Genomic DNA, 23,605 nt, shown 5'->3' with positions numbered 1-23,605 from the left:
CTAATAGGTGCGCTGGTGTTAGGGCCACTCCATCGTTCGGGTCCTGACTCAGTGGTACCAGGGGTCGCGAGTTGAGTACGACCTCGATGAGCAGCGTCTGCAGTTCATCGGCGGGGAGCAGCGCATTGCCGATTGCGCTCACGAGAAGATGTTTGGCGGACTTCACTGCCGCCTCCCATAACCCGCCGGGCGAAAATAAAACAATTAGAAGACAAATCTGTTACTAGTTCTAAAGGTACTGCCTTCGAAGTGAAAAAAACGAACACTGCGATATATGTTTTTACTGGGGGTATACCTCGTATTTTTAATGTAGTTTATACGGGACCACAAAAATCTACTCCACATATTAGAAAGGGTCGTAGTGCACGAAGCCTATCGGCAGACAATTTCCCATTATTTGGGTTTGCAGCTTCGGCTTAAATGAAAGCAGTGTGTGCAGTTTCGAACGGTACGACTACAAGCCTCTCGAGCATTGATCAGCCAAATGCGGTCTCGGAGAAGCACTACCAATGCCTTTGCCTCAGCATGGTGATTTCGAAAATGTAGAGCTCTTCCTTACGAGTAGTGGAAACTTCACATCATATGGGAGAGGCGCATTTAATAGGCGACCTACTACGCGGAGTAAATTAAACGAGAGCGACAATTCCGAGTAGTTGTGCAAAAACGGATTAAGTTTTTGCAAACTTGAGGGTAGGGTGGTGAGTTTCATAATTTCTTCACCATATTCAGCATGTTGAACCACCTGAATGACTTTGAGGAAACTTAATTTAATATCAGTCATCGACTGATACTCGACGTGTACGGTTGTGTCTACAGTGTTCTGAGTGATTTTCTTGCGTTCGCTTTGTGTTATTTTCGTGCAATTAGCAGTGTGCAAAAACTCTTTATCTTCTAAGGTACGAGTCAAATACTCCGTATAGAGAACAAGCGATTGCTAAAGTTATGCCTCCCGGGGGACCGCCTCTTGGGGATAACAGGTTCGCCCTGTTATCCACAAGTCCTAAAAGCAAAATACTTAGTCGCCAGTGCAGTTAATTCAGAAAAGCCATTAAGTAAGTACTCATGTTTCGCTGTGCATAAAGCTCTCAAAAACATAAGTTCTGAAATTATAAATATTTCTGAATTAAGAGATGGAAAACTATTGCTTTTTGTTAAAAATGACCACATTGCTCAAAAGTTTTAGCTACCAACACCTTGTTTGGAATTTGTGTCGTAAAAATTGACCAAGGTAAGACCATATTACCCAAATCGCATGAGTTGCAAAAGTTGTCAACTTCTCGGTCATACGACAAATCGATGTACTAAGGCCCCTGTTTGTGATGCATGTGCCCTCCCCCCTCACTCCACACTACCATGTTCACGTTCTTTTTGCATAAACTGCTCAGGTAGTTACTCTGCTTCTAGCAAATCGTGTCCTAAGTTCATACAAATGAAAGAAGTAATAACAATTAAAACAGACAACGAATGCTCCATGCGTGAAGCAATAAAAAAACACAAAATGCGAGTACCCCCCACTCTCAATGAGACCTCCACTTCCTTTGCTAATGAAGCAAAAAATAATAACAACACTATACAAACAAACAATAGCCCTATTCAAAACACTTTACCTGAACAAACAAGCTCCAGAAGCAACAACAATGTCAATAGCACAAACGACAAAACAAAAGAAAATAAAACCACACTAAATGAAGTAAACATGACAACAAAGACATCAGTCGATGACTCAATAACTCACGATATGATTTCTTCTCTTCTCTCCAACCTTGCATATCCAGCATTAAACTCTTCCCTCTTCCCATCCGCTCTCATAATTGATCCCTCTCAAATGATAGAATAAGTGATGCAGATTTTGCAATAGAATACGAACGGTCTCCTCAACAATTACCCAGACTTAAATATATTAATTAATGAATATTCTCCCCAAATTATTTGCATACAGGAAACACATCTTCCACACAATAAAAAGCTCCATGCACCTAACAAATATGAGAGTTACTTCCACAATAATTCTCAAAATACATATTGTAAACAAAGAATTTCTGTTTTCATAAAAAAGTTACGCAATCACAAGCAAGTTCCGATTAGTTCCCAATTATCTGCAATAGCAATCGAAATGGATGTTGGATACAAAATCACTATAATTAACTTTTATACGAGTATTCCACCTCACCAAGCCTTTAGCGTTAGTGATCTTTCAAAGATAATTAGCTGCTTTACTACCCCAATTATCATTGTAGGCGATTTTAATGCATGGAATCCGCTTTGGGGCTCCAATTCTGCGAATAAAAGAGGCGAAATAATCGAAGATCTCATATTAACACACGACCTTGTTGTCCTTAATGACGGTCAACCCACTCATTTCTCTACACACGGAACATTCACCCATCCCGACATTGTCCTTGCTTCCACAGCAATGGCTCCTAAACTCTCCTCCCATACCATTGACGACCTACACAATAGCGATCACTTCCCCATCATCACATCCCTTTCGTTCCCCAAATTTTATAGCATAAAGCCTAGCGCAAAGTTTCTGACAGAAAAGGCAGACTGGCCAAAGTTCTGCACCATCTGTACATCATTGTGTGATAGTAAACCAGCTCGCCAAAATATAAATGCAGAAACATCTACAATAAAAACAATTATCCGTTCTGCTGCACACCTCTCTATCACTCAAACTAACCCAAAAGTATTCTCAGCCAAACTGCCTTATTGGTCGAACCTACTCACCATCCTTAGAAATAACAAAAAGCGCTTATGGACAAAATTTAAACACAACAGGTCCAACACTAATCTAGTAGACTATAAAAAGGCCAACGCCGCATTTAGAAAGGAATTGAAGTCTGCCAAAAGACACTCATTGGAAAAGATAACGGAGAGTATTAATCCATCCTCGAATCCAAAAAAAATATGGTCGGAGATTAAAATCCTAACCGGTTGTACTCGACGCTTCGATATCTCTCACATTCACACAGACCAGGGATCTATTTACTCACCACAGGACATCGCTGAAAAGTTTGCGCAGACATGGCCATCTTTTTCCCATAGCACTAATTTCCCTTCCAAGTTCAACTCCCTGAAAAATCGAGTCCTGACGGAAAACTACCGTAACCCATTCCCCTGCCCAAAAGCCCAAATCATTGAATCTTGTATTACAGTTAATGATTTCGACTCAATCATTTCGACACTTACGGGCAAAACTCCTGGTGCCGACAAAATATCCTATCCTATCCTCAAAAATATCCCTTATTCCCTTCAAAGTAGACTTGTAAACCTGTTCAACCAAATTTTAACCTGCGGAACTACCCTCAACAACGGAAAGTTGCCACAATTTTACCCATCCCAAAACCCAATAAATCCACCTCCTATGTAGAGAATTATAGACCAATATCCCTCCTTCCCTGTATGTCCAAAACTTTAGAGAAAAGGGACTTATAAACCCCCACCAAAGGGTTGGGAGTTATGGACCCCCTACTCTACTTCGAACATTTCGCCTCTTCAGCCATGACTGCTCGAAATCACACATCCGTATTGAGCTTGGACTTCGAAAAGGCATTTGATGGAATAGGAGTACACATAGTTCTTGATGAGCTAAAATGTTGGAAGATTGGTACCAAAATATACAACACTGTTAAATCTTTTTTATCAAATCGGAAGTTTGTTGTTTACGCAAATAAGCACAAATCTCAAATATCTCACCCCTTTCTGTAACTCTCTTCACAATAGCCTTCAACAAAGTGAGCTCCATAATCTCTTCTAATGCACTTGTTGACCACTTCATATACGCCGTACCACATCGCAGCTAAAAGAAGTATTCGAGCTTTCCCAACCTCGCCAACAAGAGTAGTACTTGCAGAGGCCGGATTGCCTGATATTTCCTCCAGAATTGCACTTAATATATACTATGGTGTGAGTTCCTAAGTAGTTTCACGCCCGAAACGACTTATTGCTTACACAAGTTAAGACCGTCATTGAAAAACCAATCACAACGAACAAACCTTCCACCATAATGCGTTGCATAACCCTATCGAAACGACTCCATATCATATCAACTCCGTCATTGGTTGAAACAGCAATATTTCCGACTTGCTCCTCGCTTATACCATCACTTATTAATGTATCACAAAAACAAACCAAAGACTCTACCAGTAGTAGTGAATACCAACAGTTTACACAATGCAGCCCTTGAGCCTTTCAAACGTGATTGGGACATAATATTTACGGACGGATCGAAATCCGGCACCAGTACAACGTTTGCCGTGACAAATAAGTTTGGTGCCACCATTGCTGTATACTGCTTGCCCTCGTACTGCTCGGTATTTACAGCCGAAGCCGCTGCTTTACTTGAAGCAGTACTTTTTGCCTCTCGCTATGGAAGGAAAACTGTAATTTGTACCGATAGTAAATCCGCCATCGAAGCTGTTTTCAACCAATTAAACGATACGCCAATGATCATGAAAATTCGCAACCTTCTATTTCAGTACACCAACCAAATTAAGATAATGTGGGTGCCCGCCCACGTAGGTATACATGGTAATGAAATGGCGGATAAAAGAGCAAAAGAAGCCAATAGAGAACCTCTGCATATGGCTGACTACCTTACCGAAAAAGATATACGCACACTTGCAAATAAGCATCTAAGAGAAACGTTTTCCACTGAATGGCGCAGTTTTAGCCATTACTACGAAGGCCATAATCCCACTGGCGGAAAACCTACTTACCCCACAAGCTCAGCGTGTAGGAAGATAACAGTATTCGCGCGTCTCAGGATTGGTCAAACACTCGCAACTCACGTTCATCTCTTGAATGGCATCTACCGACCAAACTGCGTACACTGTGAATCTCCTGATTTCAACGTGACTCACCTCCTCGATTACTTCCATATTTACAACCAATCAGATCATCGATATTTGATAACAACAAATCATCGGATTATCTTGCACAAACAGTAGACTGTCATGTAGAGCTGATTGCAAAATTTGTTACACTTTGTAAACTTAATATATACGATCTCTATATAAATAGTTATCTATATATATAAAAATTAAGCCGAAAAAAAGTGTGCATTTGTTTGCGCGTTTAAGGCAAACAATGAAAGTTTCACACATTGTTGGTGTTTCTTTGGCAAAGGTTTCTGTGAAGTTTGGTTGAAATCCGATAACGCGTGTGTGTGCGGTGCGTCGGTTAAGTGAGTGTATTTTTGCTATTTGCCGCACGTATTTTTTGTACCGCACATAGCATTCATTAGAATTGAATACATTTTGGTCGTGTGTAGCTGGGCCGATTATTATGAAATTTGGTATGTATAAATATTTTTCCACGGTGAAGGTTAGTATAATATGCTTATTGATTCCACTCGCCACCAGGTGGCGCTGCCGAAGGCCAAAACGAAGACCCGGGTAACCCTAGGATGTGTTTTTACAATGTGGGTATCAAATCAAAGCTACTGATGAGTGCTTTAATACAGAGTATTTTTTAGATCTCTGAGTTACCAGGGTCTCGAAATATAGCCGAAAAGGGGGACCAAGGTACCCTTGGATGTGTTTGTACAATATGGGTATCAGATGGAAGCTGTTGATGAAAGCTTTTAAGTGAAGTAATTTTTACTGCCTGTTTCCGGGATAAAGAAAGGAGATGGAGCTGGAGATGGAAGAGGAAAAGGAATAGCTACAGGAAGAGGAAGAGAAAGAGGAAAAGGAAGACTACTTATTATTAAAAATTAAAAAAAAAATTATAAAAAAATTTTAAAATGTTACATATACGCTTATTATATAAACGTTAATCTGAAGTCAGTTATAGTGAAAAATTCATTGTATCATTGCCGGCGTGATTGGTGATCGTTTCCTTAATTTTTTGCAGAAAGGTTATGCTAATATGAGGTATTACCTATATCATTCATATACCTATTTACGTATTACCTGTGTACTCACAAATATACGGTTGAAGCAAATATATGTCAGTTTTTTTACTTCGCCTGGAAAAGTTTATATAAATTTAAGAAAAGTAAATAGAACTTATTTTATATCAGACTTCACGCAAAAAAGTCAGTTGCACTTGAACACATAGCTGGGTTAAGGGGTAACACCACTGTAGAAATTTCAAAAAATTGAATTTTTTTTTATAAGCTTAAAAAATTCTTTGAACCTTTTAAAATACAGAACAAAAAGTTTTATACGTTACCGAAGTTTATTTCATAAATATTTTAAGCTTTTAACCAAGCGTTAGTGACTACTACCTAACGATTGCTCCAAATTTCCAAACTTTAAACGCGTTTTTCTCAAAACACGTTTTCTGAAATTGGCACGCAGCATAACTCAAACAATTTTAAATATTTTTAATCAGGTTTTTCACTACGTCTGTATAATAACCTTCTTAAGAGAAGAGCGTAGGGGATTTTCGATAGATTAATTTAAACGATTGTTATATTAAGTGCCGTTTTTTTAGTCCAAAATAGAGTATTTTCCTTCAAATGCTTGCTAATTCCACAAAAATAAATATTTTTTAAATCCCCTACGTGTTTCTCTAGCTATTCTTATCTAGATTAAGAAAAAAAAATTTCCTTGTTCCAGATTAAAATTTGCACCCTCTGTGCTGCGTGCCGCGGAGCTCCTTCAAGAGAAACCACATTACAAAAATGTCTCCAATGCCGCCATTTTGTAAAATTTTTCGATCAAACTTTGTAGTTTTGTATTTTAGTATATAAGTAATAACTTCCCAAATCAGAGTGATTCCTTTCCCTTTCCTTCTGTACAAAAAAATTCTTTAAAAATCGTGTTTATTTTACGCGTGTAGAGTGGTGGAACAGTTCTCTTCTCCTTCTCCGCTTTTTCGCACACGTAATTGTATGGGATGAGTGCACGATGGCACATAAAAAGTCACTGGAAGCGCTTGATAGGACATTACGAGATTTATGTAGTAAAAATGAAATGTTTGGTCGTGCCTTAGTGCTGCTGGCAGGTGATTTTAGACAAACACTGCCTGTTATTCCTCGAGCAACTGTAGCAGATGAATTGGTTGCATGTTTGAAATCATCATATTTGTGGAGACATGTTCAAACACTCAAACTAACTACAAATGTACGTGTTCTAATGCAAAATGATCCATCAGCTGCTGAATTTTCACAGCAATTATTGGATATTGGAAATGGCAAAGTTCCTGTCGATAATTTAACTGGCTTAATAACTTTACAACCTAACTTTTGTCAAATAAGTCAAACGAAAGAACAGTTAATTCAAAGTATTTTCCCAAATTTGCCTCAAAATTACAAAAATCATGATTGGCTTAGTGAACGAGCCATCATGGCTGGCAAAAATAAAGATGTGAATGAAGTGAATGCAGCTATTTTGGCTAACATACCAAGTCCAGAACAAACCTATCGATCCGTTGACACTGTTACAAATCAAGATGATATTGTAAATTATCCCACTGAATTTTTGAATTCCCTTGATTTACCTGGATTACCGCCACACATGCTAAACTTGAAAATAGGAGCACCGATTATTATGTTGAGAAACAAAAATCAACCACGACTATGTAATGGCACTCGATTAACAGTTAAGAGATTGATGAATAACGTCATTGAAGCAACAATTTTGAATGGCAAATACTCTGGTGAAGACGTTTTAATACCGCGAATACCAATGATACCATCGGATATGCCGTTTGAATTCAAACGTCTTCAATTTCCTCTCCGCCTTGCATTCGCGATTACTATTAATAAGTCACAAGGCCAAACTTTATTAATTTGAGGCATTGATTTAGAATACCCATGTTTTCCTCATGGCCAACTTTATGTTTCATGCTCAAGAGTTGGTAAGCCATCGGTATTGTTCACTTATTCAACAACGCATGGAAAAACAAAGAATATTGTATACCAAAGAGCATTACAATAAAAAAAGTAATAAAGTAAATCACATCAAACGTTTTTTAATTGCTACTACTATTCAAAACTTCTTTCATTACTATTCATGCGCGAGAATTTTTATAAAAAACACACAGTATTTTTCGGCTTAATTTAATTAATTAATCTAGATTTTTTTAAAGACGACCGGTGGAACGGGTGGGTTTTCGCTAGTAATAAATAGAAATTAATTTTTACTTAAGCCGAAGGTCCTGACAGCCAGTGCTTTAGTATTTAAGTGGAATCATTATTTATAATTGTTTTTCTTTTAAATAAATAAATAAATTAAAAAAAAAAATTATTAGTTCATAAAGAAGGAGGACTAAGTTTGCTCAACTGACAGTTGTCAAGGTTTTGCTCACTGTTTTAGACGAGCACAAGGTCGTACGGTAAATAAGGAATATTAACTCGAAGTTATGAGCCGTTTGCGTGAAGTTAACCAAAAAACAAAAAGCGCCCGGGCTTGTGTAAAAAGTGCATGACTTTTGAATCATGACAATGCCCATTCTCGCTCATCTTTGCTTGTGAGAGATTATTTGGCCAAAAACATCACCGTTATCATGCCTCAGCCATCGTATTCACCAGATTTGGCTCCCTACGACTTTTTCCTGTTCTCAAGACTAAAGAGACCCATGAAAGAATGGCGATTTGCGACGATTGAGGAGATAAAAACTGAATCGCTGAGAGAGCTCAAGGACATCCCAAAAAGCGCATATCAGAACTGCTTCGAGGATTTGAAAAAACGCTGGCGTAAGTGTATTACATCTTAGAAGCACTACACTGAAGGAGATAAAATACAAATTGATGGAGAAATAAATATTTTTCGAGAAAAATGAAAATTGATCTTATTTTTTTTTGAACACACCTCATATACAACTTCACACTGCTTGTATCTGTAAAACAGCTTATGACATCAACGTCAAAATTTTTCTAATGACAGTTCAGTATATTGTTTATAAGCCATCAAAAGCATTTGCGTCTTAGTTTTGTTTAATTTTTTTTTTCTGTGATGGAATTCAAACGTAATAGTGTGATTGCGTTATATTTGGCTGGAAAATCACATCCAGCCATTGTTCGTGAGCGCAGTCACCTCAAAGTGAATAATGTTTGTGTATCGCACTATAAAACGTTACAATGATACTGGTAGCATTGCAAAACGCTATGGAGGTGGACCAAAAAAAACCGCAGCAACGCCAGAATTGGTTCGGAAAGTGAAGACTCGACTTGAAGGAAATCCACGTCGAAGTGGAAGAAAAATGGCCAAAGAACTGAAAATATCGCAAGACAGCATTCGATGCATATTGAAAAATGAGCTCAAGATCAAGGCTTACAAGTTTCAAAAAGCACACGATCTTTCACCCCAGCAAAAAAAAAGTTCGGTGCGAAAGAGCAAAGGAGTTGTTGCGCTTGCACGAACGTGCCGAATTTCCTAACATTGCGTTTTCTGATAAAAAAAATTTCCCGATTGAGCACTTCATAAACACTCAAAACTATCGTGTTTACTTGACCGAACGCTCATACGAGAATTTGAGCCTACGTATGGCCACTCGAAGCAATTTCTCATCGCAAGTAATGGTTTGGGCCGCAGTGACTGCTGATGGACGCTCTCCAATCGTTTTTATCGAGCCTGGTGTCAAAGTGAATGTTTTAGAAGCTGCACGGGAAAATGTTTTCGAAGCTGCTCTAGAGCCGTGAATACGCAAACATTTCGGTCGTAGACCATGGACGTTCCAACAGGACTCGGCACCGTCTCATAAAGCTCGTGTGAACCAAGAATGGTTAAAAAATCATGTTCCAGACTTCATTTCGTCCACACAATGGCTTTCGAATTCGCCAGATGCAAATCCGATGGACTATTCCATCTGGTCCATTTTGGAGAGCAAGGTGAGGACTAAAAAGTATGCCAGTATGGATGCGCTGATAAAAGCGATTATACGAGAACGGGCCAAAATACCTCAAGATCACATTCGGGCAGCATGCAACTCATTCTTTGACCGTTTGAAGGCTATAGTGAAGGCAAAAGGTGGTCATATCGAGCTAAAGTGAATATATGTTAAAATTGTAATCATTTTTGAACAATTTTGTCTTTGAAATCAATAAAAACTAATTTCACACAAAAAAGTTATGGTGTTTTGAATAGGTAACACTTCATATCGTTCACCCAGTATGTAGAGTACTCGTCTGCTTTCTTAGGAATATCACTGTATTGATTGACGATTTTTTGCTAAGATTTCGAGTGTAGATCGAGTTAACCTTTGATGGTCTAAGAGCCTTGATTATAAATATTTTCTACTCATCACACGACCTAATTCAAAACCAGTTTCCTTACTAATCCCAAGATGAAACTGTCGTGGGGTGAGCATCTGAGCCTTGATGTATCAGGCCGAATAACCTAAAGTTAACTTTAGAGCATCCATGACAACTTTTCGTTTGCTGAATTTCGTGATAGAAGGAGACTATAGAAAAGCTGGATTAGAAACCCAAAACTCTTCTCACTTCACTTTTGTTCACTTTCAAGTTAACTAAATAATTTTAAGGGTGCATCAACTTACCTTCAAATATATCGGGCAGATAGTTTAACAGGCTCTGTTGGCATGATAAAGTGAACTTTAATGTTAAAACATTGTATTTTAGAAAAAAAAGTTAGTTTTGCTTGTGCCGTCATACATCAGTGTAGCCGCAAATTCCTTTAAATCCACGTTTTGGCTATTTTACTATAATTTTATTTTAATTGCTGTTTAGAAATGTTTAATATTTATTGTTTGTGCAAAGTCTCGTGAAGTTGTTCTTATATAAGCTAGGACCGAGAAAGGTTCTGTACACAGTTTGAAAGAGTTACTTCGTTGTGATAGTACAATGGCGCGAAAAAATATTTCTTTGTATTTGCTAATTGGCGGTAAGTCATTACATTTATATGTATTTTTATATTTTTAATTTCCATTCTTTCGAAAATTGCTATTGTAAAGAAAGAGAAAGAAAGTTGGTTGGTTAGAGTTATGATTCATCCTGAATCCTACTAGCTTTACCGCACCATTTTGTTCAAAGATCCTCGTTATCCACTTGCTTAACGGTTATTTACAGCTTGCCTATGTCCAGTTGGTGCACTTCAGGAATCTTCTTAGGTTGTTGACATCTAAGCCAGACAGTTTTTCGAGACACTTGGACCGCGGTATGCTCAGGGTTGGCATTCTTTCCTTCAGCAGATCCCCCCTAGTTCATCTGCTTTTTCGTTACCTTCCATGTTTCGATGTCCCGAAAAAGAGAGAAAGATTTGTGGAACATTTATTGATAGGAATGGGTTTAGGAATCAGCCTATATATTGGCTAAAGAAGATATATTGGTGAAAGAAACAGCAACTATCGCTCAAGAAAAGGCATCGAATGCTCCTTAGTATGAAAAACAGTGCTTTGTACTTGGCAGAAATAGAAGCAGCAAGGGTCGCTGGAGTTATCGCTGTGACCCAGATTGGAAGGTTAACTGATCACAGCTGCTTTAAGCCATCGATTCGAAGACGAATCAGATCCTGTGCGCGACTGCAATGCAGGAGACCCAGTAAAATACTTTACCGATGTCTTCTTTAAGTGATCGCTATTTCAAAGTTATAGATGCAAGGCGGTGAATATTTTACTCCGGAATCACTTCTGATGCTCATTTTAAAAAACAACCAAAAACCGATGAAGAGGCTAATCACACCCGAGAGGCTGTGGCATAGCTGCAACGAATAATTGCATTTCCTCCACACAGAGTAATGCTTGGAGACAGTCGCTTAGCACGAGGAGCTCGACGATGGTGTTGCGCTATCCTCGAAGAGAAGGAGAAACCTTTGAATTTAAATATCTAAGCAATCTCTAGGATGCACTCGTATATCCTTAGTACACTACAATTGAGAAAGTTATCACGTTGAGATGGAAATAGCAGCGTACTGCCTGACGTGGCTGTTGAAGACAGTGTGACGCTATTATTTAATAAATGCATTGAATGTTTTGGCGTGAAGGATTATCTCTCGCGATGGGGATGCAAATTGACCTCCAGGATAAAGTGATTTGACTTCATTAGACTTTCTTTCTTCTGGGGCTTACAGTAGTTAGAACTGTAAGTCGTTCGCAAAGTTAACTGAATCCAGATCATTGCTTGAATTCAGTACGATTTATCAACGACTGGTGGACTAGAGCGTGACTCAATGTCAAAGTCTATATCACTAGGATGAAATCATTGCAACTAGCGCTTTGCTATTACATTCTATATTGTTTTCGGCCCATGGATGGCGCACATTTTTTTGGGTGCCTGCTTCAACTTTTCTCCTTTGCCAGTATTTTAGAATGTCGTGAATAAACACTTTCTTATTATTGATTGACTGTTTGTGCACTGCGACTTGAAGAGATCTATTGTGCAGCCACGTAGGCTTTTCAAACAGTTTTAGGTTGTTCGTAAATCCTAAAACTGGTGTAGGCTTAATTTCTAGTCTGCGTCGTGCCATTGCTGGACAGTCGCGTAGAATATGTTCTGTTGTTTCTTCTGCCCCTTTGCAGAGTCTACGGGAATTGTTTTCTATCGCTCCTATCTTTTTCATGTGATAATTAAGTTTACAGTATCCTGCTAGTAGTTCAGTGTAAAATTGTATACCCTTTTCCATTATGTTAAGGATTGCTTCTGCCTTTATCCGTTCTGGATCTATGAGTCTTTTCGATTGCCGCAACCCAGATTGGGCTCTCCAGTAGTCGAGTAGGCCTTGTTGTTCCCGCTCATGTAAAAGGCACTTTTGAAGCTGTTATTTACCCCGCAGAAAGATTTAGGACCTATGACGGGAGTGTTTGCCCCTTTCTCGCTAAAGTGTCCGCAATTCCATTTCCTTCGTGTCCCTTATGTCCCGGAAACCACATCAAGGTAACAGAGTTTCTTGATGCTAGGGTGTTGAGGCTTTTAAAACATTCCCAGACCAACCTTGATTGGAATAAGGAGCTATCTAGCATTTTAGAGCTGATTGACTGTCAGAGAAAAAGTTATTATTGGCACCGCGCATGCCTCTCCGCAGACATTCTCTGGCACACAGCTCTAAAGCGAGGACCTCTGCTTGGAAAACGGAAGTGGTTATTACCTTTGCAATTTCTTTTTTGAAATGTCTTCCATTCCGTCTTCCATTTTGGACCCATCAGTAAACCACACCTGCGCCCCTTGTTTAAGGAATATTTCATTGCTTCTCCATGCTGAGCGGTGACTAATGATCAATTTGAATTTCTTGGAGAATTCTAGTTTCCTTTCCATCTTGTGGTGGACTGTCAGGCACAGATAGTTCAGGATTGAACCCAGAGTGATCCTTAAATCGCCGTGTAGTTAGTAAGACCCATTGCGATACGCACATCCTGAGAAACATATGGCTCACAAAAGACGCTACAGCCACGGAAAAACTCAGATCTTTTTACTTCACCCAATTTTATTGTTGTATAAGTTCCTTCATATATTTCCAGGTTATATGAAGTAGATAAATTTATTTAAATAAAATGTTAATATGGGGAGCACACTTTTCGTGCCCACATTTTCCATTAAAAAAGTGCATTTAACGTCTAGTAATGATATCTGCTGCTGGGTTCACGGGAAGCGCCGGTAGGCTACCCAGTGCACCTGCTGCTAGTTGACCGCCAGGAAGATCACTTAAAACACCGGTTGCCAATCCAAGTGTCTCACCAGTGAGAGGCAATTCTTGCGGCCTACATTCGCAGGCGCTGAATAAAACTGAAAAGGAATTGATTTGATTAAAATTATAAAATCAAAAAAAAAAAAAGCGAATGTGAGTCGAGCGTACTTGCAACCAGCAATAGAGCACTAATAAATTTATTGAAAAGCGACATACTTCAGTACTGATGTATTTTACAGAAGTAACTCAGCTTTTTATACCCCAAAGCAAACAAGTTTTTGTTTCATAATTAACATTTTTGCACGATTTTCAACGTTGAAAATCGTGCAAAAATGATGCCCTTTGTTTTTCTCCAGTAGCAACGCGCTAATAGAAATATGTCAGTGTCTCTGAACGTATGAATGTTCAAAATACGTGCGGGTACATTACAAAAACAACAATTGAAGAGCATTAATTGGCAAGTTCACTTTTTTGTTCTATTTTTGGATTTGCTTTAGCGACAAAAGACTCCAAACGTGCCCATTAAAAACTTCATTACTTTGAATTTAATGAAATTTGTTGCGAATGGAATGGGTGCTTGCCGAGGTATTAGGGGTTCAAAGCTTTGTTTTCTGCTATGCAAGTCTTTTTTCTTTATATTGAAAGTTAAATAATTGGGAAAACGGATCAAATATTTTACATATTTTTTAAAGACTTTCGGACAAAAGTTATAAAAATATGGAACTTTTTTCTCGTAAAATTTTTTTGTGCACTCTTTTAATTTTCGAAATTTTTGATGTTTTTTTAATTAAGCTTAAACTAAGGCTTGGCATTTTTCCTTTAAAATTATACCAAACTTTCTATGGTAACTAAGAGTGTTAGGAATGCAATCCATGAACGTACAGATCAACGTAATACTGGACTTAGTCTTTTCTAAAAACTGTACCTGTAACTGATCGATTATGATGAAGTTTTTGGGCGCATACGATAACGAACGTTTTTCTTCTTTTTCAGTGATTTTATGCCTTAATCAAGTGCAAGGCGCACCGGATTACCCAGATCCAGGACCAAATCCCGCTCATACACCTCTCTATGATACGGATGCTGATTTTGCAAACATTGATGATGCACAAGATGATCTGGCTGCCCGAGATACCATTTTGCAATGATTACACTGCGAGTGGTGGACCCGGTACGTTGGATTTTCAGGCTGACATTATTATCGATGTTAACGCTGGTTTCTAAATAAACTTCATCTCTTACAACCTCGAAATTATAACTGTCAGCCGTGGGGTAGGTGCCGATACGCAAGTGTGCCGACTGTTTGTTTGATTACTGTTATAAAAAATTAATTATATTGTAGTTTAGAGTTTTACAATGTTTCCTAATAATTTTTAAGTATGGATCCCATAATTTGAGTTATACCAAATACATTATAAAATGTTAAGTTACATTTGGTTTCATTTTGCCTGTAATTTAAAAATATATTTGTTTATTTGAAGACCAACGAGGTCCAAATACGAAAGACTCATATTTTCTGTAAAATCGAATCGAAACCGCAATTTCAATTTTTGAGAAACTTGTGCTGGCGACTTTGATTTCCGAGATATGGAGGCTAAACCTTTTTTCTAGTACTTTTGAGATAACTTTTAAATCGTGAAGATGAGTCGAATTTACTTAATACTAATTTTCATACTAATATTTGCGGTGTGGAAATTGTTTCGAACGTTATTTTACCGTCTGCCTTGGTAACTGGTACAAGAATATTGCAGCCATTCCATAAAAAAAAAATGAAAAATGTGGTCAGTGTGGTCGAGCCGGCATATCAAGCCTAACCGAGGTGCACACAGGGCAGTAGAAGGTTTAACATACCGCATCCAACATATGTCGTAATTGCGGAGTTCCGTTTCACTACCTTTGCAAATTGTCTAAAGTTATTAAGAGCACGAGTACGAGCTTTTGGCAAACCATTCCTCAGCAACATAGAATAAATTTCAAGATTTGGATTAAGTTATCGTCTTTTATTTCTAGATACAACAAAGTGGCTATTGAAAATAGAGCTCTTGAAAACTTCATCATGAAAACAGCAGAGGATTGTGCTATTAAAACAGCGCCAGACGCTAATTAAGTGTCTGCCAGTCTGGGAGGCTTGACTATAATAAGAAAGGTTGGGTTGGGTATAAAAAGTAGTAACCTGGAAAAGATTTTTAGAAATTTCAATAAATGTGAGATTTTTCCAATATGGAACATTATGGTATATATATTTTTTGAGTTAAATAAGCATTACTATTTAATTCAATTTTTTAACTATTTATAAAAATTAAATAACTGATTTTTTAACAGCACCTCATACAAACAAACTTTATTTAATTTTCAGACAAATATTTACTTCTTAATTAAAAATATTTGGACAACCTTTCACTTAATTTATTCATTAATATTCGAAAATATTTGGTTAATTAGGTTAACTTAGCCTGGTTGGCATTAAGTCACGCGTATACCTTTTGGTGCCTAGTGTTACCAGATGGAGACCGACCTCTATGAATACTGAAAGTAGACATCCTCCTACTGAAAGTAGACATCCTCCTCAGCGCTTTTGGCGAATCTAAGCAGAGCTGGGAGGTCCGTTTTTGAGGCGTCCTGCAGATCCGCAAACAGTGGGACTCCCAGGCATTTTAAACGCGTTTTTGATGAGACCGGACAAACGCACAGAAAGGGTCCTAAAGTTTCCTCAACATCCTCTATGCATTTCCTGCATTTGTCCGTGCCAGAAATCCCTGTTTTGTGAGTATGTGCGGCCAATATATCATGACTAGTCACCATACCTATAATAGCTCTGCAGTCCTTTCGCGAGAGCGTAAGTACGAAGTGAGTCAGTTTTTTGCACTTTGTTCTATATATGACTTTTGCTGTTTGCATGTGGTCAGATTGGTCCTACACACATCCCTTTATTGTTTTACCATGGGGAAGCAAGAGTTTGTCCCACGCTGTGGTAATTGTGCCAAAAACACACTAATCCAGTGGTTGGAGTTGATCGGTAAGGTGGGAAGGCAACTTGATGAGTTCGACATTGTTTGATATTATTGCTTGCTCAATGGTTCGAGTACTCATGTGGCTCGCATATCCGTCAGGAACTGCCCTGAAATAAATGTTCATAATTACCCAATAAACAAGAAAAATGTTGGGTGAATATGAACTGTTCTTTATGAATCGGGGAGAACGAAATCTGCCTAAATTTAACGAAATCCTGATATGGCGTTAATAACTGAATGGGAAATTATTGAGACCAACATCTTATTTGGATTACCTGTAATGAGCCAGTCATAAAATTGAGCACACAACAAAATTATTTTTACTTTCCGGAGATATGAACCGGGAGAATAACTGGAGCGATGTAATCAGTGTTTTCAAACTGGCGGAAAACAACTGTTAGTTATCAGTCGAATGACGAACCAACACATTTAAATACTTTTTGGTTTCCATGAGTTGGTTGCGACAGAGGGTGTAAATAAACAAAATAAAGTTGCCATGTAAATAAAATACGCAAACTCATTCAAGAAATATTTTAATAAGTGCCTGCTTTTATAATTTTCAATTCCAATTAACATATTTTATGCGTGAAACGCTTTAAACCAATATCGAGCCAACTGAGGAAAGTTCAAAATCGAGTTTAGAATTCCGCTAAATATACGTCCGCCTTCGTGGTACTTTCCCCTGAGCCTATCAGCCAGAGACGATGGTATCTCGGGCAGCCAGATCATCTTGTGCATCATCAATGTTTGCAAAATCAGCATCTGTATCATGGAGAGGTTTATGAGCGGGATTTGGTCCTGGATCTGGGTAATCCGGTGCGCCTGCACTTGATTAAGGCATAAAATCACTGAAAAAGAAGAAAAACGTTCGTTATCGTATGCGCCCAAAAACTTCATCATAATCGATCAGTTACACATACAGTTTTTAGAAAAAACTAGTCCTGTATTACGTTGATCTGTACGTTCATGGATTGCATTCCTAACACTCTTAGTTACCATAGAAAGTTTGGTATAATTTTAAAGGAAAAATTCCAAGTCTTAGCTTAAGCTAAATGAAAAAAACATCAAAAATTTCGAAAATTGAAAGAGTGCACAAAAAAATTTTACAAGAAAAAAGTTCCATATTTTTATAACTTTTGTCCGAAAGTCTTTAAAAAATATGTAAAATATTTTATCCGTTTTCCCAATTATTTAACTTTCAATATAAAGAAAAAAGGCTTGCATAGCAGAAAACAAAGCTTTGAACCCCTAATACCTCGGCAAGCACCCATTCCATTCGCAACAAATTTCATTAAATTCAAAGTAATGAAGTTTTTAATGGGTACATTTGGAGTCTTTTGTCGCTAAAGCAAAACCAAAAACAAAGCAAAAAAGTGAAATGGCAATTAATGCACTTCAAGTGTTTAATCGTGCAAAAATGTTAATTATGAAACAAAAACTTGTTTGCTTTGGGGTATAAAAAGCTGAGTTACTTCTGTAAAATACATCAATACCGAAGTATGTCGCTTTTCAATAAATTTATTAGTGCTCTATTGCTGGTTGCAAGTACGCTCGACTCACATTCGCTTTTTTTTTTTTGATTTTATAATTTTAATCAAATCAATTCCTTTTCAGTTTTATTCAGCGCCTGCGAATGTAGGCCGCAAGAATTGCCTCCCACTGGTGTGGCACTTGGATTGGCAACCGCTGTTTTAAGTAATCTTCCTGGCGGAAAACTAGCAGCAGGTGCACTGGGTATCCTACCGGCGCATCCCGTGAACCCAGCAGCAGATATCATTACTGGACGTTAAATGCACTTTTTTAATGGAAAATGTGGGCACGAAAAGTGTGCTCCCCATATTAACATTTTATTTAAATAAATGTATCTACTTCATATAACCTGGAAATATATGAAGGAACTTATACAACAATAAAATTGGGTGAAGTAAAAAGATCTGAGTTTTTCCGTGGCTGTAGCGTCTTTTGTGAGCCATATGTTTCTCAGGATGTGCGTATCGCAATGGGTCTTACTAACTACACGGCGATTTAAGGATCACTCTGGGTTCAATCCTGAACTCTCCGTGCCTGACAGTCCACCACAAGATGGAAAGGAAACTAGAATTCTCCAAGAAATTCAAATTGATCATTAGTCACCGCTCAGCATGAAGAAGCAATGAAATATTCCTTAAACAAGGGGCGCAGGTGTGGTTTACTGATGGGTCCAAAATGGAAGACGGAATGGAAGACATTTCAAAAAAGAAATTGCAAAGGTAATAACCACTTCCGTTTTCCAAGCAGAGGTCCTCGCTTTAGAGCTGTGTGCCAGAGAATGTCTGCGGAGAGGCATGCGCGGTGCCAATAATAACTTTCTCTCTGACAGTCAATCAGTACTAAAATGCTAGATAGCTCCTCATTCCAATTAAGGTTGGTCTGGGAATGTTTTAAAAGCCTCAACACCCTAGCATCAAGAAACTCTGTTACCTTGATGTGGTTTCCGGGACATAAGGGACACGAAGGAAATGGAATTGCGGACACTTTAGCGAGAAAGGGGCAAACACTCCCGTCATAGGTCCTGAATCTTTCTGCGGGGTAAATAACAGCTTCAAAAGTGCCTTTTACATGAGCGGGAACAACGAGGTCTATTCGACTACTGGAGAGCCCAATCTGGGTTGCGGCAATCGAAAAGACTCATAGATCCAGAACGGATAAAGGCAGAAGCAATCCTTAACATAATGGAAAAGGGTATACAATTTTACACTGAACTACTAGCAGGATACTGTAAACTTAATTATCACATGAAAAAGATAGGAGCGATAGAAAACAATTCCCGTAGATTCTGCAAAGGGGCAGAAGAAACAGCAGAACATATTCTACGCGATTGTCCAGCAGTGGCACGACGCAGACTAGAAATTAAGCCTACAGCAGTTTTAGGATTTGCGAACAGCCTAAAACTGTTTGAAAAGCCTACGTGGCTGCACAATAGATCTCTTCAAGTCGCAGTGCACAAACAGTCAATCAATAATAAGAAAGTGTTTATTCACGACATTCTAAAATACTGGCAAAGGAGAAAAGTTGAAGCAGGCACCCAAAAAAATGTGCGCCATCCATGGGCCGAAAACAATATCGAATGTAATAGCAAAGCGCTAGTTGCAATGATTTCATCGTAGTGATATAGACTTTGACATTGAGTCACGCTCTAGTCCACCAGTCGTTGATAAATCGTACTGAATTCAAGCAATGATCTGGATTCAGTTAACTTTGCGAACGACTTACAGTTCTAACTACTGTAAGCCCCAGAAGAAAGAAAGTCTAATGAAGTCAAATCACTTTATCCTGGAGGTCAATTTGCATCACCATGGCGAGAGATAATCCTTCACGCCAAAACATTCAATGCATTTATTAAATAATAGCGTCACACTGTCTTCAACAGCCACGTCAGGCAGTACGCTGCTATTACCATCTCAACGTGATAACTTTCTCAATTGTAGTGTACTAAGGATATACGAGTGCATCCTAGAGATTGCTTAGATATTTAAATTCAAAGGTTTCTCCTTCTCTTCGAGGATAGCGCAACACCATCGTCGAGCTCCTCGTGCTAAGCGACTGTCTCCAAGCATTACTCTGTGTGGAGGAAATGCAATTATTCGTTGCAGCTATGCCACAGCCTCTCGGGTGTGATTAGCCTCTTCATCGGTTTTTGGTTGTTTTTTAAAATGAGCATCAGAAGTGATTCCGGAGTAAAATATTCACCACCTTGCATCTATAACTTTGAAATAGCGATCACTTAAAGAAGACATCGGTAAAGTATTTTACTGGGTCTCCTGCATTGCAGTCGCGCACAGGATCTGATTCGTCTTCGAATCGATGGCTTAAAGCAGCTGTGATCAGTTAACCTTCCAATCTGGGTCACAGCGACCCTTGCTGCTTCTATTTCTGCCAAGTACAAAGCACTGCTTTTCATACTAAGGAGCATTCGATGCCTTTTCTTGAGCGATAGTTGCTGTTTCTTTCACCAATATATCTTCTTTAGCCAATATATAGGCAGATTCCTAAACCCATTCCTATCAATAAATGTTCCACGAATCTCTCTCTCTTTCTCGGGACATCGAAACATGGAAGGTAACGAAAAAGCAGATGAACTAGGGGGGATCTGCTGAAGGAAAGAATGCCAACCCTGAGCATACCGCGGTCCAAGTGTCTCGAAAAACTGTCTGGCTTAGATGTCAACAACCTAAGAAGATTCCTGAAGTGCACCAACTGGATATAGGCAAGCTGTAAATAACCGTTAAGTAAGTGGATAACGAGGATCTTTGAACAAAATGGTGCGGTAAAGCTAGTAGGATTCAGGACGAATCATAACTCTAACCAACCAACTTTCTTTTTCTTTCTTTACAATAGCAATTTTCGAATAGATGGAAATTAAATAATATAAAAATACATATAAATGTAATGGCTTACCGCCAATTAGCAAATACAAACAAATATTTATTCGCGCCATTGGACTATCACAACGAAGTAACTCTTTCAAACTGTGTACAGAACCTTTCTCGGTCCTAGTTTATATAGGAACAACTTCACGAGACTTTGCACAAACAATAAATATTAAACATTTCTAAACAGCAATTAAAATAAAATTATAGTAAAATAGCCAAAACGTGGATTTGAAGGAATTTGCGGCTACACTGATGTATGACGGCACAAGCAAAACTAACTTTTTTTTCTAAAATACAATGTTTTAACATTAAAGTTCACTTTATCATGCCAACAGAGCCTGTTAAACTATCTGCCCGATATATTTGAAGGTAAGTTGATGCACCCTTAAAATTATTTAGTTAACTTGAAAGTGAACAAAAGTGAAGTGAGAAGAGTTTTGGGTTTCTAATCCAGCTTTTCTATAGTCTCCTTCTATCACGAAATTCAGCAAACGAAAAGTTGTCATGGATGCTCTAAAGTTAACTTTAGGTTATTCGGCCTGATACATCAAGGCTCAGATGCTCACCCCACGACAGTTTCATCTTGGGATTAGTAAGGAAACTGGTTTTGAATTAGGTCGTGTGATGAGTAGAAAATATTTATAATCAAGGCTCTTAGACCATCAAAGGTTAACTCGATCTACACTCGAAATCTTAGCAGAAAATCGTCAATCAATACAGTGATATTCCTAAGAAAGCAGACGAGTACTCTACATACTGGGTGAACGATATGAAGTGTTACCTATTCAAAATACCATAACTTTTTTGTGTGAAATTAGTTTTTATTGATTTCAAAGACAAAATTGTTCAAAAATGATTACAATTTTAACATATATTCACTTTAGCTCGATATGACCACCTTTTGCCTTCACTATAGCCTTCAAACGGTCAAAGAATGAGTTGCATGCTGCGCGAATGTGATCTTGAGGTATTTTGGCCCGTTCTCGTATAATCGCTTTTATCAGCGTATCCATACTGGCATACTTTTTAGTCCTCACCTTGCTCTCCAAAATGGACCAGATGGAATAGTCCATCGGATTTGCATCTGGCGAATTCGAAAGCCATTGTGTGGACGAAATGAAGTCTGGAACATGATTTTTTAACCATTCTTGGTTCACACGAGCTTTATGAGACGGTGCCGAGTCCTGTTGGAACGTCCATGGTCTACGACCGAAATGTTTGCGTATTCACGGCTCTAGAGCAGCTTCAAAAACATTTTCCCGTGCAGCTTCTAAAACATTCACTTTGACACCAGGCTCGATAAAAACGATTGGAGAGCGTCCATCAGCAGTCACTGCGGCCCAAACCATTACTTGCGATGAGAAATTGCTTCGAGTGGCCATACGTAGGCTCAAATTCTCGTATGAGCGTTCGGTCAAGTAAACACGATAGTTTTGAGTGTTTATGAAGTGCTCAATCGGGAAATTTTTTTTATCAGAAAACGCAATGTTAGGAAATTCGGCACGTTCGTGCAAGCGCAACAACTCCTTTGCTCTTTCGCACCGACCTTTTTTGTTGCTGGGGTGAAAGATCGTGTGCTTTTTGAAACTTGTAAGCCTTGATCTTGAGCTCATTTTTCAATATGCGTCGAGTGCTGTGTTGCGATATTTTCAGTTCTTTGGCCATTTTTCTTCCACTTCGACGTGGATTTCCTTCAAGTCGAGTCTTCACTTTCCGAACCAATTCTGGCGTTGCTGCGGTTTTTTTTGGTCCACCTCCATAGCGTTTTGCAATGCTACCAGTATCATTGTAACGTTTTATAGTGCGTTACACAAACATTTTATTCACTTTGAGGTGATTGAGCTCACGAGCAATGGCTGGTTGTGATTTTCCAGCCAAATATAACGCAATCACACTATTACGTTTGAATTCCATCACAGAAAAAAAAAAAATTCAACAAAACTAAGACGCAAATGCTTTTGATGGCTTATAAACAATATACTGAACTGTCATTAGAAAAATTTTGACGTTGATGTCATAAGCTGTTTTACAGATACAAGCAGTGTGAAGTTGTATATGAGGTGTGTTAAAAAAAAAATAAGATCAATTTTCATTTTTCTCGAAAAATATTTATTTCTCCATCAATTTGTATTTTATCTCCTTCAGTGTAGTGCTTCTAAGATGTAATACACTTACGCCAGCGTTTTTTCAAATCCTCGAAGCAGTTCTGATATGCGCTTTTTGGGATGTCCTTGAGCTCTCTCAGCGATTCAGTTTTTATCTCCTCAATCGTCGCAAATCGCCATTCTTTCATGGGTCTCTTTAGTCTTGAGAACAGGAAAAAGTCGTAGGGAGCCAAATCTGGTGAATACGATGGCTGAGGCATGATAACGGTGATGTTTTTGGCCAAATAATCTCTCACAAGCAAAGATGAGCGAGAATGTGCATTGTCATGATTCAAAAGTCATGCATTTTTTACACAAGGCCGGGCGCTTTTTGTTTTTTGGTTAGCTTCACGCAAACGGCTCATAACTTCGAGTTAATATTCCTTATTTACCGTACGACCTTGTGGTAAGAACTCCTGCTGCACTACGCTATGGTAATCGTCTAAAACAGTGAGCAAAACCTTGACAACTGTCAGTTGAGCCCACTTAGTCCTCCTTCTTTATGAACT

General features: G+C 38.4%; 1 protein-coding gene across 1 annotated transcript; it reads right to left on the bottom strand.

Annotated features, from left to right (window-relative positions):
* Nucleotides 1-17,056: 17,056 nt before the first annotated feature.
* On the bottom strand, nucleotides 17,057-21,037 carry LOC128858780 (uncharacterized). The gene is made up of 2 exons (XM_054095283.1): nucleotides 20,978-21,037; nucleotides 17,057-17,388 (listed from the first exon to the last, which is right to left on the bottom strand). The coding sequence occupies exons 1-2, from the start codon at nucleotides 21,015-21,017 to the stop codon at nucleotides 17,120-17,122; spliced, it is 309 nt and encodes a 102-aa protein (XP_053951258.1). The 5' UTR covers nucleotides 21,018-21,037; the 3' UTR covers nucleotides 17,057-17,119.
* Nucleotides 21,038-23,605: the final 2,568 nt, after the last annotated feature.

This window comes from Anastrepha ludens, chromosome 3 (genome assembly GCF_028408465.1).
Source record: "Anastrepha ludens isolate Willacy chromosome 3, idAnaLude1.1, whole genome shotgun sequence".
NCBI lineage: Eukaryota > Metazoa > Arthropoda > Insecta > Diptera > Tephritidae > Anastrepha > Anastrepha ludens.
The sequence above is the reverse complement of the archived record's forward strand: the minus strand, read 5'-3'. Positions and strand labels throughout refer to the sequence as shown.

Bases quoted from the DNA above. Each gene is read 5' to 3' on its own strand.
- LOC128858780 (XM_054095283.1), bottom strand. From the start codon at position 21,017: ATGGCGCGAATAAATATTTGTTTGTATTTGCTAATTGGCG. The intron at 17,389-20,977 runs GTAAGCCATTAC...CTTCTTTTTCAG, and splicing joins TTTGTATTTGCTAATTGGCG to TGATTTTATGCCTTAATCAA.